The sequence below is a fragment of the Ctenopharyngodon idella genome, chromosome 13, assembly GCF_019924925.1.
Source record: "Ctenopharyngodon idella isolate HZGC_01 chromosome 13, HZGC01, whole genome shotgun sequence".
Taxonomy (NCBI): domain Eukaryota; kingdom Metazoa; phylum Chordata; class Actinopteri; order Cypriniformes; family Xenocyprididae; genus Ctenopharyngodon; species Ctenopharyngodon idella.
In genome coordinates this window covers 6,843,952-6,863,226 of record NC_067232.1, presented here as the reverse complement: position 1 = coordinate 6,863,226, position 19,275 = coordinate 6,843,952, and the positions used below count along the sequence as shown (strand labels likewise).

At 37.7% G+C, this 19,275-nt stretch overlaps 1 protein-coding gene across 3 annotated transcripts in view; it reads left to right on the top strand.

The window, feature by feature from the left end:
• The window catches only part of gfra1a (gdnf family receptor alpha 1a), a 79,469-nt gene that overhangs the window by 53,358 nt on the left and 6,836 nt on the right, over positions 1-19,275 (top strand). For all 3 annotated transcript variants that reach the window (XM_051917775.1, XM_051917776.1, XM_051917777.1), the window contains 3 exons: positions 9,707-10,058; positions 11,385-11,494; positions 14,360-14,494. In XM_051917775.1, the coding sequence (XP_051773735.1) occupies positions 9,707-10,058; positions 11,385-11,494; positions 14,360-14,494 (597 nt within the window). The remainder of the gene's footprint in view (positions 1-9,706; positions 10,059-11,384; positions 11,495-14,359; positions 14,495-19,275) is intronic.

Below are 19,275 nucleotides of genomic sequence, written 5' to 3'. Positions count from 1 at the left end.
TCAATCAGCCATACTGACCCATCACTGACAGAAAGCAGATTTCTTTTGAAAAGTTGTTTAAACTGAGTTCACCTCATTAGTTTTCATACAGCAATAACACTTAAGGGGTGATTGTACAGGTGAGATGATGTGAGATTGCACGATAAAACATGCTGTTTGTTGCATCTCACAGCCACATTTTGCTCTCTCATTACAAAAGCCCCTGGCTCTGCTAAACAGCTCTCTGTATTTTTGTTAGAAATATCACAACAGTACTTATATGATTTAGAAGTGCAGCAGATGCAGTTGACTGCCAGTTTAGATAGCCTCACTGATATCCCACTCCCAGTGGGTTTCCGCATTAGCTCAGAGCAATCTCTCACTCTTCCAGTCCTTTATGAGCAGTTCAGTCAGTGGGCGCCTTTTGAACGTGACTGCCGTTTAAGTATTTTCCCTCCCACATCGTTTCTTCTCTCTTAGAGGATTCACACACGAGTAGCGCTGCCTGACGGGGTCTGATGAGATGGCTCTTCACTTCAGCGTGACCTTTGACTCACATAGTCAGTAGGCACAGAGATAAAGACCACATTGATGACTGTGACGTCTGTCAAATGTCATATGACTAGAGCTGTCTGATGCTTCACAAGTCTCAATAGTAGTTTTAGCTGTCATTTTAGGACGCTTGGTAAGCCGCACAGTCCTCTGAGTTCCAGAGCAGATGGCCTCTATCAGTGCTGCCAGTTTTGGTGCAACAAGTACTGCCCAATCAGAGCCAAGCACTGCTGCTTTAGCCTGATTGCACTTTGGAAGTTTATACTGCACTTTAAGCCTCTGGCAATAGATGCACTTTCACCGAATTTTTCACCACCCGGGGTAATTCTGTCTCACTTTGGCGAGTTGATCGATTCCAAATGAAATGGAAAATTATTCACAGTCATGAAAGCAGTGGGGCTGGACCTGAAAAGCTGCCCAATCTAACTTAGAAATGATGTTGTTTTCGACCATGTTTATCAAGACCTGCAACTTCTAAACTCCTGCAAACAGCATCCTCTGCTTCATTGTGCCATAAATGGTTCTCACTCTTTTTCTGATGCCACTATGGGACCTTTAAGTTGAGGTCATTAAAATTTGACATAGAAAATATTACAATATAATTATAAAATGTAATATATATGTTCACATTTATTGTATGAAACAACTGAAAAAAACTAGAAAATCCGTATACGTTGAAAGGTGGTTAGGTTTATGTATTATTATAATGTATTTTTAAATTAAACTTTTCTTTTTTTCTATCATAATTTTTATTTATTTTTTGTCTTAAATTAATTTAAAAATTGAGTTTTATGTGACATTTATTTGTGAATTACCACTGTATGAAATGTGCTATAAAAATAATCTTGCCTTGCCTAATGTGTAGAGGCTCCATTAGTAGACATTAATAGATAAATAAATAAACTATTGTTTAAGCAGTGTTTGTTTATCAGTAGTTTTTTGTTTGTTTGTTTGTTTTAACTAAAACTTTTATTCATAAATGCTGCTTTTTACACTGAATTCTTCAAAGAATCCTGGAAAAACAATTATCAGTTTCCACAAAAATACTAAGCAGCACAGCGGTTTTCAACATTGATAAGAAGAAATGTTTCTTCTTAGTAATGGAGTAATGGCTGCTGAAAATTTCGCTTTGCCATCACAGGAATAAATTACATTTTAAAATAGAAAATAGTTATATTAAATTCTAATAACATTTCACAATATTACTGTTTTCATTAAAAATACTAACTGGCCCCACACTTTCGGACTCTTTTCTGTTTAAACAATGAATGAAAACTGCACTACTTCCTCTATATTCTTTCAATTTCTCAAACAAGAACAGTATTTTCTTATTTGCACATGGTCAAATGGTACTTGTTTGGACAATGATTCAGCAACATTCTGTTTGCATGCTCTATTTCATCACGTCCAATCATGGGAAATAGATCACAGCTATCCTATCTCTTGCATTCATGCAAATACAGCAGCAGGGTCTAATGATTCTCACTAGTATAACTTCCCTTGAAACGGATGTCTCTCAGTGTGCTGGTACTCTGGGGCTAGAACAGTATATCTCTGTGACAGGCTGGGGGGGGCTGTGCATATTAATGCCTCACAGATCATGTTTGTGTACAGGGCCAGGATCGAGCAGGCAGTCTGGGCCATGAATCCTCATCATTCGAAGGTTCTGGCAGGTTGGTGATGCTAAAGCTTGAGGGAGTGTGTATGTGTGTCAGGGATGTTAACTTCTCAAACAGCCTCCCATTTTGGTGGGAGCGGAGATATCTGACATACCAAAAGCTAATCATATCGTCAAGGCATCAATGGCTAGTTTACTCAGAATTACTCAAACAGTTACTAATACAAAGTATCATATTTTCTGAGCTAATGTCATCTTGTCGACACTGGCTTCCTTACCAAACCCACCATTATCCCAGGATTTAACCAATCACTGCTGAAACCCTATGCACCCTGATGAAATATCTTAGAGGAATGTCCTTCTCCGAGAGCATGCCACCTTGATCGAAAGAGTGAGGAGAGACAGAGCAAGGGCTTCAGGGATCAATTACAGAGGTCTTGAGTTATAGGACTGCTACTGTTTCATTTGCCGTTATTACACTGGAGGATTGTTTGCAGAAACAGAGAGTTTATTAAGCACTACAAAGAACCAAAAGACAGGAGAAAGAGAGGGTCTTCTTTTCAACCATGTGTCTTCTCTGATTCACTGATGGTAAACAAGGAAAGAGCTCTCTATATTTCCACCTGTACAAATGGATTGTTATGGTCCACAATAATAAGTGAAATACACCAACATATGGTGTATTTATGTTATTATATGCTTGTGTATTTATTTTATATCAGATAAACAGACAAATATAGTTCTAGTGTTCATAAGGACTGCACAGGGCTTTGTCAGAGCCACTATAGAGCTGACTAATTACAGCATATTATCAAACACAATCCTTACCTTATATTATCAAAAAATTCCAGTGAGGAATCTACATCTGTGTGACCGCAGGGAGAGAAAACCTGGACACACTCCAACAGTGTCGGTCAAAGTATTTGTTAATGTTTTCCATCTTTTTAGTCTCATTATGTCGTTGTTTCTATAATTGTCTCTTCATTTAGTTTCTCTGCAGTCTAGTGACTGAAAATAATCACCTGAAAGACACATAGAAAGTTATAGTGAGAGACTTAACACACGCACACACACACACGCACTCAAGAGGACATCAGGTTCTTATCACGGTGGTGTTTTAATCAAATACTCGACCTCTCTGCTAATCGCTTGTGACATTACAGTTCCAGATAAAGTATGAGAGGACTCCCCTCCTTGTTTCACTGTACGTTTCCCATTAACCCTCAGGTGAGGCTTTTATTAGGATTTAATCAGGCCTCTGTTTTCTGATCCTGGAGAGAAAGTATGTTAAAACAGCACAGAGAGAGAGAGAGAATTAAAAGAGTGACTACAGTGCCTTTGCTCTCATTTTATTGAATTGGAATGTCTATATTCTCTGTATTTCTAAACACTGGCAAAAAGTTAATTGTATTCATTCTTATTTTGGACCTTTTTGCCTTTTTATTATCCATCCATCCATCCACCCATCCATCTGAGAATTTACCTCATGACCTTGGTGTTGCTAGTGCCTTACATATACTTTGCAGGTTGAGCTACAGGAACACAAACCCATGAGATTATGTGAGCTCCAACTTCTAAATAACACACATTGTAACTGCTGCAGTAGGGCTCCAATTTCATTGTTTAACGTAAATCAATATTTAAAAAAAAAAAAAAAAAAAAAAAAAGACTTACCCACCACAGTTGGATCACTGTTGTACTGGCTCAAGGAAAGAACAGATGATAACAAAGGTCCAAATAAAACACTAGAAGCAGATCTGTAAATACACGGGTTTGTTCTAATAGCATCCAAGGTCATTATTCAGACTGATTCTCCTGCAAATTGAAAATTAGAGCCAAAAGAGGAAGGAAATAGGAGACACTAATCAATTTGAGGCTGTATCAGAGATGAGACACAGTAGGGAGGGGGTTTGTGTTCTACCTACCAGGCCAGATGGCCAGTGTGTGTGTGAGGTGTGGGGTGAATGAGCTATATATGTGTGATGTTGGTATTTGTGAACATGAAGCATGTTCATGAGTAGGATTGGTAGGTGCAAAAACCTTAATTGATCCTTGATTTTGAATAGGTAAGAGACTGAAAGGGTTAGTTCACCCAAAAATGAAATTCCTGTGATTTAATTACTCACCCTCATGTCGTTCCAAACCCGCAAGAGCTTCTGAAATTGAGGTGTGTTCAGGCACATTGCTGGTGCGTTGCTATTTTGAGGCAACTGAAATAGACTGCGCCATTGACCAACTGAAACCTGGTCTAAAGTCAACGGCGCAATTTTTTTTTTGTTGTTATTTAAAGAGTGCATTAGTAATATGTGCCTATATGCGGGTGCACAACGCACGTACATTCTGCTTTTTACACACACAGGGATGCGCAGCAGCGCACGAACATATTAAAAATATTAAAAATAAAAAGGATTACAATGCAAAATAATATTATTGTGTGCATAAAGATAAAAATGCTTTGGTGGAATCTGCCTTTTCCCATAGATGGTCTACTTCCTCACTCCGTTTCCTCACTATAGAAGCTTTCAGTTTTTCTGCTAGCAAATTCCACCTTGTAAATAGCGAATACGCCATGGCGCAAACGCAACTAGCTTTTAAAGGGAATGGGAGATGAGACTCTGGTTGGTTTATTGCATGTTACACCCAAAACACTCCCATTACTCATTAAGAGAATGGGGACAACCCTTTTAGATCATGCGCTGAGTGCGCCGACAGTTTTTCTCCGTCGTTAAACTATCAAAAGTGGATTCGGACACGCCCTATGTGCACCTGCGCTGTGCGCTTTAGACCATGTATTTAGATCGTTAAAATAGGGCCCTTTATGTTTTGCTTTATATTTTTACAACGGCTGCGTTTAATTACCGTCATGTTAATGTTACATTTTAAAATTATTATATTTTGAAAAGAGAAACATATTAATGAAGCTTACTTGACACTCGAACAGTTGCTATATAAACATCCTAATGAAGAGAAATACGGTTATATAAAGTATAGTTGTCAGTACATGTCAAGCTTTTCTTGTACAGATTGATGCTGCCTATTGATTCAGTTGATTTGAATAAATGTCTATAATGGCTAACGTTGCTTAACATTTAATATACAGTGATCATAATGCAAGGTGGGGGGTATGTGTTGAGTGTCTGCTTGAAAGTGTGTGTGCATGTCTGACGCTCTGACTGAGAATATCACACTGTTCATGAATAGGCGAGATTGCATTCCACTTTTTCTTCCACACACAGATAAGTACCCACTCTCAGAGAGCGAAACAGTGAGAGACAGAGACTTTTCTGTGCTGAAGGGCTTGAATGGGCAGATGTTGTCTGGGCAGATGGACTTTAAATGTGTGTACATGCTTCTGTGTGTGTGTGTGTGTGTGTGTGTTGAATTACAGTCCAGACTGCTAACAGATGGGGTGGAGTGGTGTTTTTTTACATTGTTCCATGGAAGGTCAAGGGGTCATAGTGCATCTCACACAGTCTGAAAGATACACTACCATGTTTTAAAAAAGATTTGTTCTTTTAGTGTTTTTGAAAAAAAAATGTCTCACCAAGGCTGCAATTATTTGATAAAAATACTGTAAAACAATAATATTGTGAAACATTTTTACAATTTAAAACAAATATATTTTAATATATTTTAAAATGTAATTCATTTATGTGATGGTAAAGCTGATTTTTTAGCATTATTATTCCAGTCTTCAGTGTCACATGATCCTTAAGAAATCATTCTAATATGCTGATTTGGTGCTTAAATAACATTTCTTATTATCAATAATGTTGAAAACAGTTTTGCTGCTTAATATTTTTGTTGAAACCTTGATACAGTTTTTTCAGGATTCTTTGATGAATAGAAAGTTCAAAAGAACAGCATTTAAAAAAAATAGAAATCTAACATTATAAATGTCTTTAATTAACATTATACATGTCTTTAATTAACATTATACATGTCTTTAATGCATCCTTGCTGAATAAAAGTTGTTTTTTAATGAAGTCTTGCTGACCTCAGTCGTTGGAATGATATTGTATAATATGCTCTTGACTTCAGCACAGACTGACATTTACTTGTTAGAGATACAGTCATCACTGAGTACTGATTTTCTAATAATAATAATAAGTTTTCTACTTATTATTGTGCATCATTATAGAAGTGCACCACAAACACAGTTACTAATCCATTTTACTTATGTAATTTCTGATTTGACTGGATCATAAAAAGCTTTATACCACAAAAAGTCAGGTAGTTGGAGGGGAGAGGTTAAAAATGGTAAAAGGGATTTCAGAGGCAGAAGTTTGGATACGTTTTGATAAAAGATTATTACATTTTGCTTTACATTGTGCACAATACATTACGAAAGTAAATAGGGTCAGTTTTGATTACAGATTGTTGACTTTGAACCCTCTTTTTCACTATGTCCAACAAATACAGACTGGAAGTCATTAATTTCTAATGGAGAGTAATACAGGAGATTCATGGAGCTCCTGCGTATGTGGAATTTTGGGAATTTTTGAGCTTCACGTGTGACCCAATGTGATGCATTCTAATCAAGTGTGAGGTGAGAATTACTAATTATTATTCCTGTAAAATGGGTGTTATGAATATTTCAGAAATAATTATTTTATAATTTTTACATAATAATTCACTTTGATTAGCCCCAAAAAACCTACCGTGCTTTTCTTTCAGACAAATTTATTTTTGTGGATATATTCATACATTCATTATGCATTCATTTTACCAAAGCGAAGGGTAACAGCTGCTTCACGACCAATTTTTAAAACTTCTGTTCGACTGCCACTAGGGGGCTAAATGCAACAGTTGTATGCTAATGTTGGAGATAGTGGAAAAACAGCTTAAGCCACTTCATACACCTGTTTTTAGCCTTGATCTGATCCAACATGACTTACATGACCAAATGACATCACCTCCTGCTGCTAGTGGCTCTGAGGATACAGTCTCCTCTTGGGCTCCCATAAAGACAACCATCTTATTAGCACTGTCCTTACATATACACGCACATACAAAAACACATGCACTGCACAAGTACGCTCCGCCCTCGCTCTAATACAACCCATCTCTTGTTTTTAATTGGCTCTCATTATAAACCAAACTGCTGCTGTAGCTCAGCGAGACTCCAGAAATGTTAGTTAATGGTGGAATGTGTTAGAAAGCCAGCAATTAGCCACAGCTGACAGGCGAGAGTAGAGCCATGCCGGCCGCTTTGATGACTCCCCTGTTCGGCCAAGATGACTGTTTGTTTAGGCTGCAGGGATCCAAAGGGACGAGCACTGTTTCATTTAACATAAAAAACAGCCTAAAACAAAAAACAGGTTCCTTATAAACAGCCTCTGTGTTTTGGCAGACCTGCAGAAATAGGGATGATTAATTCACATGCCTGTCAGTGCTGTGGGGTATTCAAATGAAAGATTTTTGTGTGTGTGTGTGGACCAAGGATTTTAGAGCTGTGGATAGCATCAGACTCTTTGTTTTTCTCTGTCTGTTTGTTCTGCTTTTTTCTTTCTCTCTTTTATTTCTCTTACGGTATCTACTTTTTTACTTTTAAAAGTTTACATATTTTTGTAAAAATATTCATTTATTTTTACAGATTTAAAGGTGCTGTAAGCAAATTTAGCTGCTGATTTTGCTCAATTCATCCACACACCCTCTCTGCAAAATCCCGCCTCCAAAATCGTGCAAAATGATTGACGGATAGAGAGTGTCTGGAAGCGGCTATTGGTTCTGATTGGATTCTAATTAGCATTCCTGTAGCTCAAATAGTACAGCATGGCATTACATCACCTTAAAAGTCACCATGGAATCGTAATTGACATTTTTTTTTTTGTTGTTGTTTTTGGAATATTGCCGTGTTTATTCTAAATGATTTATCTGTGCAGAAAATTATCGGCTGAATATGGCATTTTCAGTTTTTGATCCAAAGATATGAGCTGAAAATATATGCCGCCCCGTAACGTGTGCTGTAACATGGTGTGGTTTAGCTGTGCTGGGCAACACTGGTGAAATGTTCACTCCTTCACAGGGTTGCCAGATTTTCACAACAAAACCCGCCCAATTGCTACTCAAAACTAGCCCGATCGTGTTTCGGGGGGTCTCCCAGTAAAAATACATTCTGGAGGGTAAAATCTGTATCTTTGGTGGGGTTCTCCTGGTCAAATTCGCATTTCAGGGGCTAAATATCATGTTATTTTGGAGTTGCTTCATCTTGCGGACATGAAAAACAACCCGCGGCAACAATGTTAAAGTAGCCCAATTCCGCAGGAAAACCGCGCACTTGGCAACACTGCTGATCCTCTCCCTGCTAGGCTCTGCTCACCTGCTCTGACAATAATAGCTTTGTAGGACTATACATTATTTGGATAACTGGTCAAAAAATAAATATTTTAAATCTGATTCTGAACTGAATAAAGAATAATTTTTATATTTAATATTAAAGGGTTAGTTCACCCAAAAATGAAAATAATGTCATTTATTACTCATCCTCATGACGTTCTACACCCGTAAGACCTTCGTTCATCTTCAGAACACAAATTAAGATATTTTTGATGAAATCCGATGGCTCAGTGAGGTCTCTATTGCCAGCAATGTCACTGAACCTCTCAAGATCCAGTAAGGTACTAAAGACATATTTAAAACAGCTCATGTAAGTACCTTAATATTATAAAGCGACGAAAATACTTTTTGTGCACCAAAAAAAAAAAAGAACGACTTTTCAACAATATCTAGTGATGGCCGATTCCAAAACACTGCTTTGAAGCTTTACAAATCTTTTGTTTCGAATCAGTGGTTCAGAGCGCCAAAGTCACATGATTTTTAGTACACGAGGCTTCGTTTACATGATCCGAAACAAAAGATTCATAAAGCTTCGAATTAGTGTTTTGAAATCGAACGACATGAGGGTGAGTAATAAATGACATAATTTTCATTTTTGGGTGAACTAACCCTTTAATATATTGTGAAATAAATGTGGTTATTTTACTTTATTGGCTTGTATTTTTTAAATTTAGTATCATTAAATTATTTAATTTCATTAAAAAGTATAATATTAATACAATTATTTGTAAAAAGCTAATTTAAAATAATAAATAAATAATTTTTAAAAAGCATTTTCGGTTTCAAGTTTCGGTTTTGGCCCAGAATTTTCATTTCGGTGCATCCCTATTTTTTTTATTTTTTTTTTTATACTTTGCCCTCAAAATCTTTAATCAAAATAACTTCCTCTCCCTCGTGCAGCAACATCTCTTCTCTTCTCTGATGACATGTTTACCGGTACAAGGGCGGGACAACCTGTCACTCACATGAGATCACAGCAATAACAAACCACAACGATCCAATCAATTCCCAATTGACAAAAATCCTGTCCTAATTTTTTTTTTCTTGTTGGAGAAGCTGTTTCACTCATATGACACAATAGTGAAGGAAAGATTATTGCAACTTCCATTTCATGCCGACTTTAACCAAGTTTTACTATTAAATACTGTACACTACAGTCAACAGGAACACAATTCAGCAGTTCATTTTTGTTAAATTGTGTATTCTCTGTCTTCGCAGGTGAGCCCGCGCTAGCAAAGGAGAACAACTGCTTGAATGCAGCAAAAGCCTGCAACCTAAATGACACCTGCAAGAAATACCGTTCGGCTTACATAAGCCCCTGCACAAGCCGAGTCTCAACGGCTGAAGTCTGCAACAAACGGAAGTGCCACAAGGCCCTGCGGCAGTTCTTCGACAAGGTGCCACCCAAGCACAGCTACGGTATGCTCTTCTGCTCGTGTCCTTTAGGGGATCAGTCGGCCTGTTCTGAGCGCAGACGCCAGACCATCGTGCCAGCCTGTTCATATGAGGACAAGGAGAGGCCTAACTGCCTGACACTGCAAGCATCATGCAAGACCAACTACATCTGCAGGTCTGAACTCAACTTAAAATGTTATCCTCTTGAGCATTTTCTTAATATTTGTTAAGGTAATGAAGTTGTAATAAATGAATAAATCATTAACACTTTACTTCAATGAAAAGTTAGATTTTTGTCAATTTTTGGATGAAAGATCAAAAGGATAAACAATGCAGATTTATTTTCACAGCCTGCTTTGCTCATATTTACCAAGAGGGCCAATAATTCTGACCACAACTGTATATGTAATATTAAGTCTACTTTTTACATAAATTGTTATAAAATTGTATAATCTTTTTTTTTTTAATTATTTTATATTATTACATTATAAAACTACAAAAAAGAGGCATTTCACTACATATGTAATTGTAAAGTATGTCCATACATCCACACTTCATGGCAACACTTATCTTGTGTGCATTAACACATTGGCAGTGCAAACTGAGCTATTTAGAGGTGCTAAGAAATGCCTCACTGAATCTGAGAGGCAAGATCACAACATGCCATTTGTAATAACACATGTTCACCACTAGGGACAGACATGGCCATGAGCAGGTAAGCTGCATCTATTGGGAAATAAAGCGTTTATTAAGGTAAAGCAGGAGAGCACATCGCGAGGACAATCGAGGTGATTATTGAAGTCTAGCAATAAAAACTGCAGCCCTAAATCTGGTTTGTGCAGGAAGGAGGCAACCCCAGAGTCCTCTAAGTGGCTTGTTAAGGATTCATTAGCACAACGTGGATGTAGTTTTGCCAAGTAAACGTCTTTAGGCACAGAGAGAGCGACAGCTAATGACCCTGCTCAATCAGAAGTGCCGCCGCTCGGCATTCTGGGGGCACACTCAGACACTTATACAAATAAATGGAATATATTTGCACTTGCGCTCCGGGTCTGTACAGTTCACATTCTCCATTCTGGTCACTTTTTTCCTCATTATTTGTCTTTCTCTTTATATCCATCCTGTTCTTGTACCCATGATCGTTTTAAAGCTAGGTGTAGCCCCTAGCTGTACCAAGAGCTTCGTTGTAGTTGTGCAAATATCCCACACTAGTCCAACGCCACATGTCTTAGGAGACACAGCACAGCACATTCATTTACACATTCCTTCTCCGTCCTTAACACTATGACAGACTGCTGCTGAGAGTCTTCCAGCACATTTAACAGCCAAGAACTGTGTGTGCCGTTAGCTTTACAAACACAGATTTGGCAACATATGTTTTATTTCATTTATAATGAACAGTATTTAATTATAAAGTGATGTTGTTAGTACTCATTGTACAAGGTACAAGGTGATATAAGGTGATAACTATGCAATATAAAGTGTGTATGTGGTGTTTTAGGTCTCGTCTGGCTGATTTCTTCACTAACTGTCAGCCTGAGCCCCGCTCTCTCTCTGGTTGTCTGAAGGAGAACTACGCTGACTGCTTGCTGTCATACTCTGGTCTCATTGGTGAGTCTGTCTTGTAACTTGGATAAACAAGTTCATACAAAACATCTGAGAATCGTTGCATTTATGAATGTATCTTTCGTGCTGTGAACCATGAATAAATAAATTTGAATTAAATTGCAAATATATATAATATATAGCTTAATTTATTTGAATGTGTGTTTTTAAGGGATAATCCATGGCTAGTTGTGCATTAAACGATTTTAATGCAGAACATGAAGCGGAGCCTGCGGAGTACATTCAAGTCATTTATGCACAGCTAGACATGGATTATCCTGCTTATACCATGGTCTTTTGCCCGTATTGAAAAGTTAAAGCCGCGATTGATATTTGATTTAATTACTTCAAAAACAGCGACACATTACTACCTCCTTGCTCTGTGGTATAATGTAGCGATTCAGTAGTGAAGTTAATTTATTAATAATTTTATTGTTAATTTATTAAAAATTATTCGTGGTGTAAATATATATATATATATATATATATATATATGTATGTATATATATATATGTATATATACAAACCCGATTCCAAAAAAGTTGGGACACTGTACAAATTGTGAATAAAAAAGGAATGCAATGATGTGGAAGTTTCAAATTTCAATATTTTATTCAGAATTGATGACATATCAAATGTTTAAACTGAGTAAATGTATCATTTTAAGGGAAAAATAAGTTGATTTTAAATTTCATGGCATCAACACATCTCAAAAAAGTTAGAACAAGGCCATGTTTACCACTGTGTGGCATCCCCTCTTCTTTTTATAACAGTCTGCAAACGTCTGGGGACTGAGGAGTAAAGTTGCTCAAGTTTAGGAATAGGAATGTTGTCGCATTCTTGTCTAATACAGGCTTCTAGTTGCTCAACTGTCTTAGGTCTTCTTTGTCGCATCTTCCTCTTTATGATGCGCCAAATGTTTTCTATGGGTGAAAGATCTGGACTGCAGGCTGGCCATTTCAGTACCCGGATCCTCCTTCTACGCAGCCATGATGTTGTAATTGATGCAGTATGTGGTCTGGCATTGTCATGTTGGAAAATGCAAGGTCTTCCCTGAAAGAGACGACATCTGGATGGGAGCATATGTTGTTCTAGAACTTGGATATACCTTTCAGCATTGATGGTGCCTTTCCAGATGTGTAAGCTGCCCATGCCACACGCACTCATGCAACTCCATACCATCAGAGATGCAGGCTTCTGAACTGAGCGCTGATAACAACTTGGGTTGTCCGGATGACATGGCGTCCCAGTTTTCCAAAAAGAACTTCAAATTTTGATTCGTCTGACCACAGAACAGTTTTCCACTTTGCCACAGTCCATTTTAAATGAGCCTTGGCCCAGAGAAAACGCCTGTGCTTCTGGATCATGCTTAGATATGGCTTCTTTTTTGACCTATAGAGTTTTAGCCGGCAACAGCGAATGGCACGGTGGATTGTGTTCACCGACAATGTTTTCTGGAAGTATTCCTGAGCCCATGTTGTGATTTCCATTACAGTAGCATTCCTGTATGTGATGCAGTGCCGTCTAAGGGCCCGAAGATCACGGGCATCCAGTATGGTTTTCCGGCCTTGACCCTTACACACAGAGATTGTTCCAGATTCTCTGAATCTTTGGATGATATTATGCACTGTAGATGATGATAACATTGCAGTTTTTCTCTGAGAAACTCCTTTCTGATATTGCTCCACCATTTTTCGCCACAGCATTGGGGGAATTGGTGATCCTCTGCCCATCTTGACTTCTGAGAGACACTGCCACTCTGAGAGGCTCTTTTTATACCCAATCATGTTGCCAGTTGACCTATTAAGTTGCAAATTGGTCCTCCAGCTGTTCCTTATATGTACATTTAACTTTTCCGGCCTCTTATTGCTACCTGTCCCAACTTTTTTGGAATGTGTAGCTCTCATGAAATCCAAAATGAGCCAATATTTGGCATGACATTTCAAAATGTCTCACTTTCAACATTTGATATGTTATCTATATTCTATTGTGAATAAAGTATAAGTTTATGAGATTTGTAAATTAAATTATTGCATTCCTTTTTTATTCACAATTTGTACAGTGTCCCAACTTTTTTGGAATCGGGTTTGTATATATATATATATATATATATATATATATGTGTGTGTATATATATATAGGCACGGTTTCAAAGACAGGACTTAGACTAAGCCAGGATTAGGCCTTTGTTCAGTTAGGGTATTTAAGTAGCTTTTATAAATGTACCCTGAAAAAAAAAACATTACTGGTGTGCATCTTGAGACAAAACAATGGCACTGACATATTGTAAGATTTGTCAAGTTGCTTTCAGTTAAAACAGCTCAAACATGCAGTTTAGTCTGGGACTAGCTTAAGCCTTGTCTGTGAAACCGGGGAATAGTGTCTTATTAACTAATACTGGGTGACTGCTAGTTCTCTCCATACAATCCATTGAGATATGTATAGAGAAAGCCTTTGTAAAAACATGTTTGTTCTCTAGTTCTTTGTGTTTTGCTTGTGCTGGAAGTCTTCCCAATGTCGTGTGTGCACTACACAGAAACAGCAGCTGGACACACGGGAATACAGCAGTGCAGCTATTAATCTGTGATTAGCTCATGTTGTTGTTCTACCAGTGGGAGACTGTTTCACTTTGTGGGCTAACAGTGTCGTATCCCCACAGTATAGTTTTTATGAGGCAGACTGCACCAAAAAATTATTATTTTTAAAAAAGCTCAGTGAGAACAAAATAGCGACTAATCTAAGATGACAAGGCACACATCAAGCATATATTTATGCAGTCCTTTAAAATAAAAAAATAAAAAAATGATACTTTAATTTTTAAAATACAATATTCCTAACGAATGTAGAAACATGTCTTCTTTTGTTATCCAGGTACGGTGATGACCCCAAATTATCTGCGTTCACCCAAGATCAGCGTGTCTCCATTCTGTGACTGCAGCAGCAGTGGCAACAGCAAAGAGGAATGCGACAGATTCACAGAGTTCTTCACTGACAACGCCTGCCTGCGTGAGTTACTGCTCTGGTCTGACTCTCTCTGCTTCTGTGCAAAGTAAAATCTGAGGCATACTCACTGATTTATGTATACTTTGTGTTAGGGCTGAAAATGTCCTGCACAAGTCGTGCTTGCGAAGGTGGTTTGTGTTGATCATCTTGTTATTCTTGACTGTCATTATCGAACTTGTGCTCGAACTGATACAGCTAAACTGATTTCACAGTAAGCGTAGTTACAGTAGTGTTTACAGTGCCTCAGGAAGCCTCTGGAGCTGATACTCACCAGTTATGGTAAGGGCTGTTACATTTCTGACACATGCTCTAAGCGGTAGACCAATCACAACAGGGCTAGCTGACCAATCAGCACAGACTTCGTTTTTTTGGAAGGCGGGTTTTAAAGAAACCGAAACTAAAACAGAGTGTTCAGACAGAGCGTGAAAACAGGTGCTGCAACAATGTAAATTATAAGAAAAATTAGTTTTTTGAACATTACATTTTGTAAACGTAATCTATTAGACCCACAAAGACCCTCATTTCTTACCCATCCCATCCCAAGCCTCCGTTGCTAATAACAAAATTTCGTTTTAGAGCTAATAACAGAGGCTTGATATGCAGAGAGAGATTGATAGATTGCTTGAGCGTGTGTAAAATAGCTTAGTCTCTGCATCTCTCAACAATGTTCGGCAGCAGTGTCACTACTAATATCGAAGCTGTAAGTTTATCTGCTTGAAAAACAGCGCCATTACTTCCTGGGTACTGAAAAATGTCATGTAGTTTTGCTGATGCGAAACTATTTTATTGATAAAATTGCAGAGCAGACAAGTCTCTATGTGTGAATGTTTCTGTCTGTGTGTCTGTATATGTGCGTTTTATGGGAGAGAGAGCGGAAGAAAGAGAGTGTGCTTTCCATAATGAAATGCAATTTCATGAAGAAAACATGGAAATAGTTTGTCATTTTTATCCTATTTTTTGTTATATTTATTTGCTTGGTCAATGTCTTGCTGTTGCAGGTAGTAAGGACCTTTGAAATAACTGAAATCATTTGGCGAACTGATATGAAACTGTAATGCAGTCAAGACCTGCCTAGAACCACTTATCTGAGCTTTTAATAAAAAAAAAAAAAATGCACACCTTAGAATGTTCATCAATCAGTCAGAATCAAGCATTCAACAGCTCCGTGGTATAATACATAAAATAGGTGCGTCAATCTGTGCATCAAACAAAGGCTCCTAATATCTACTGTTAGTCTTGTTTTCTCTCCATTAAACTCTATGCCTCCAACCATGCCATCTCTCTCCCAACTGTCCATTTGTCTCATTCTCCCTTTGCACTGTCCATCTCTTCAGACTCCAGCAAGTTGTTTTCCAAGGCTTTTAGCTGTCCGCCTGTCAGCCCGTTTTTACCTCTGCCTCTAAAAAGCCCCTTCCATCTTCCTATTATGTGCACTTCTTTCTTTACCCTTTGCCCCATACATATCTCGCTCGCTACACTTCCCTGACTGCACCAAGTGTTTCCTTTTGTTCCCGTGAACTAATAGTATAGCGTGAAAACAGACAAAGTGGTAACAGCAAAGAGTGAGCTTTCAGGGAGGGCTTGTGAAAGTATAGGGAGGGCTTGTACTAAAAAAGATCCATGCAGGGATCAGTTTAGAAAGCACATGAACTAAGTTTCTTGTGCTGGACATTAAATCGCAGCCTTTGCAATTTGATAATCGCAATATTAATCGTGCTGCTAACAGAGCTCTAAATATCTAAATAATATAATCTAAAACTAAATAATATATACTGTAGTTTTAGGTAGTGCATGCAGTTGTAGTTGTAGTTTGTTACTTATATATTATATATTTGGTTTAAATAAAAAATGTGACTAGTAGGCAAAAAAGTTAAAGGGTTAGTTCACCCAAAAATGAAAATTCTGTCATTAATTATTCGCCCTCATGTCGTTCCACACCGTAAGACCTTCGTTCATCTTCGGAACACAAATTAAGATATTTTTCCTAAAATCTGATGGCTCAGTGAGGCCTGCATTGCCAGCAAGTTAATTGACACTTTCAGATGCCCAGAAAGCTACTAAAGACTACTTTTTGTGCCCAAAAAAACAAAACAAAATAACGGCTTTATTCAACAAGATCTAGTGATGGGAGATTTCAAAACACTGCTTCATGAAGCTTCGAAGCTTTACGAATCTTTTGTTTTGAATCAGTGGTTCGGAGCGTGTACCAAACTGCCCCCCAGTGGTGAACCATTGAAATTTCGAAACACTTTTGACGTAACGAAGCCTCGTTTACTAAAATCACGTGACTTTGTCAGTTTGATACATGCTCCGAACCACTGATTCGAAACAAAAGATTCGTAAAGCTTCAAAGCTTTACGAATCAAAACAAAGAGACACAACGGGCACAAGGACACAACACATTTACAAGGATAAGTACTATGACGTAACAAGAGTCTACATGGAATACTTGAACTTTTAAAAATGCACACCACAAACTGTTTCACATCAGGACCATTTACAATGAATGAAGTAGTGAAGGCAAATAGATGATTAAAATGATGATAAATGTAAAAATTGGTGACCAGTCAAAATCTTTCTCTAAACCACTGCACTAAAGACAGCAAATAGTTTAGAATTCAAAATCAGATCGTCAGATCTTCAAAATCAGACTGGCATAGGGCAGGGTGGATTCACTGTAGGAAGAGTGTATCTATGAACAGTCTGAGCTTAATTTGATTTGTTTCTTTTAGTGCTGAGGGCTTTGAGGGGATGTTGAAGGAGACTCTTCAGGAGGTTAAACTGGGTTAAACTGCTTCTTTATTGTTCTATCTTTCTTCCCCTCTCTCTCTCTCTTTCTCATTACCTCATTCTCTCGTGTCTCATTACCAGATTTCAGTGTTAAGGCATCCTGACAGTTCTGGGGGTTCGTTCCCAGCGCCGTCAGTATCTGGGTGTTTAGAAGGCTATGACGAAGCGCTTTGGCCTCACACCCTACACTCGCCCCTGAGCGTTATGCGTCTGTCTGCCCTTGGAACACACCGTCCTCAGCACAGGCTAGAGCAGAGCTTCAGCAGAACAGATAGCATCGAGTAAAACTGTGAGATTGCTCAAAGGTTATTAAATATATTAAGTTGGAAATGTTTTTTTTTTGTTTTTGTTTTTTTTTTCTTTCTTCTTATATTTACCTTCACCTTTATACTTTTACTTTTTGAGTTTGGTGGCAATACTCAAACTGTTGTACAGCACTGGCACAGTAATAAGAGTGCTTCCCAAAAACATACTGGCCCAATCTAAAAGACACAGTGGGGTCTAAAAAAATCTGAGATTCAAAATCTAATTTAAAGCTAAAACACTAACACTAAAACAAATAAATTTTACTGTATATACTTATAAGTTCGGTATACATATAAAAAATATTTTTGAAATAAGTTCATAATATGTTCACCAAGGGTGAATTTATTTGATCAAAAATATAGTAATACTACAGTGCAGTAATATACAGTGAAAACACAGTAATATTTTGGACAGTAATAGCTGAATATTCAGCAGCTATTACTCCAGTCTTCAGTGTCACATGATCCTTCAGAAATCATTCTAATATGATGATTTGATGCTCATGAAACGTTTATAGTTATTATAAATGTTTATAGTCATCAGTTGTGCTGCTTAATATTTTTGTGATAGTTTTTGGCAAATAGAAAGTTCAAACGAACAGTTTTGTAACAATGCGTGTTGTTGAAAAAAAACTAAATGCAAGTGTTATTTACAACAGAAAAATGTGCTTATTTTAAGATGGTCTTCATTTCGTCAGAAAAAAAAATCACAAAAACAGTAAACAGTAGCCTGATATTGCAGTACATTTTCCTGTCTTTGAAACATAAAACCTTGTGGATATGAAGGTCTCCAGACATCAGCTGGTGGAGTGTAGAGTGGATTCAGAGAACATGACTCATTGAGAGACATGCACATGAGAGGAAACTACACGATTCATCTGCTGAAGAAAATGTGTCAGGGCTCATAGACTCAAAACAACGATCAAAGCGCTCAGAGCCTTGTGGGTCTTTTCCAGTATTTCCTAGAGAGATGGAGAGAAAGCATCTAAAAATAGCAAACAACACATTCATCATGTGTTTGCTCAAACTATTTACTTGTGAGTATGATAAAATTAGAGGAGGAGATGAAAAAGAAACATTAAGAGGCAGCGTAGCGACAGAAAGAACTTAGCACTATGAGAGAGGGCGGACATTTCTGATAAAGAACAACATCACAACACAACAACAACACACATACTGTACCAAACATACTTGGATTTTTCTTAAAAACACTTCACAGACTAGTGTGCTGTCTGTGCTGTTTCAGTGGAGATGGCAGGGAGAGCATGAGCCTGTCAGAGGCCCATATAATGAGGCAGCAGATCCTAGTTCTGGGAAAGGCTGGGTTGGGGAAGGGCCAAACTAAAAGTTGGGGCAAATCCAAGTCATTTCCAGTCTTTCACATATGGAGAGTCAAATATGCATCATTTCCGGTCTTGACACAAGCTCTCAAAGCAAACAGCACATTATCTATTAACTATGTTAATATCTCAGGTTTAGTAGTTAGCGATAACTGTCCTTGCAGTCACTCTGTCATATACTGAATGGTACACACTGCTGGTCCTTCTGTTAAATCAATGATTATAAATCTCAGAGAAAGAGAGATCAAGCTGATGGTCTATGCAGATGCTTTTCATGTAGAAAATCAGAAACATATAAACATCACCTGTCATTATACAGGGCAATTTTCATGCCCTTAGTTTCGTTATT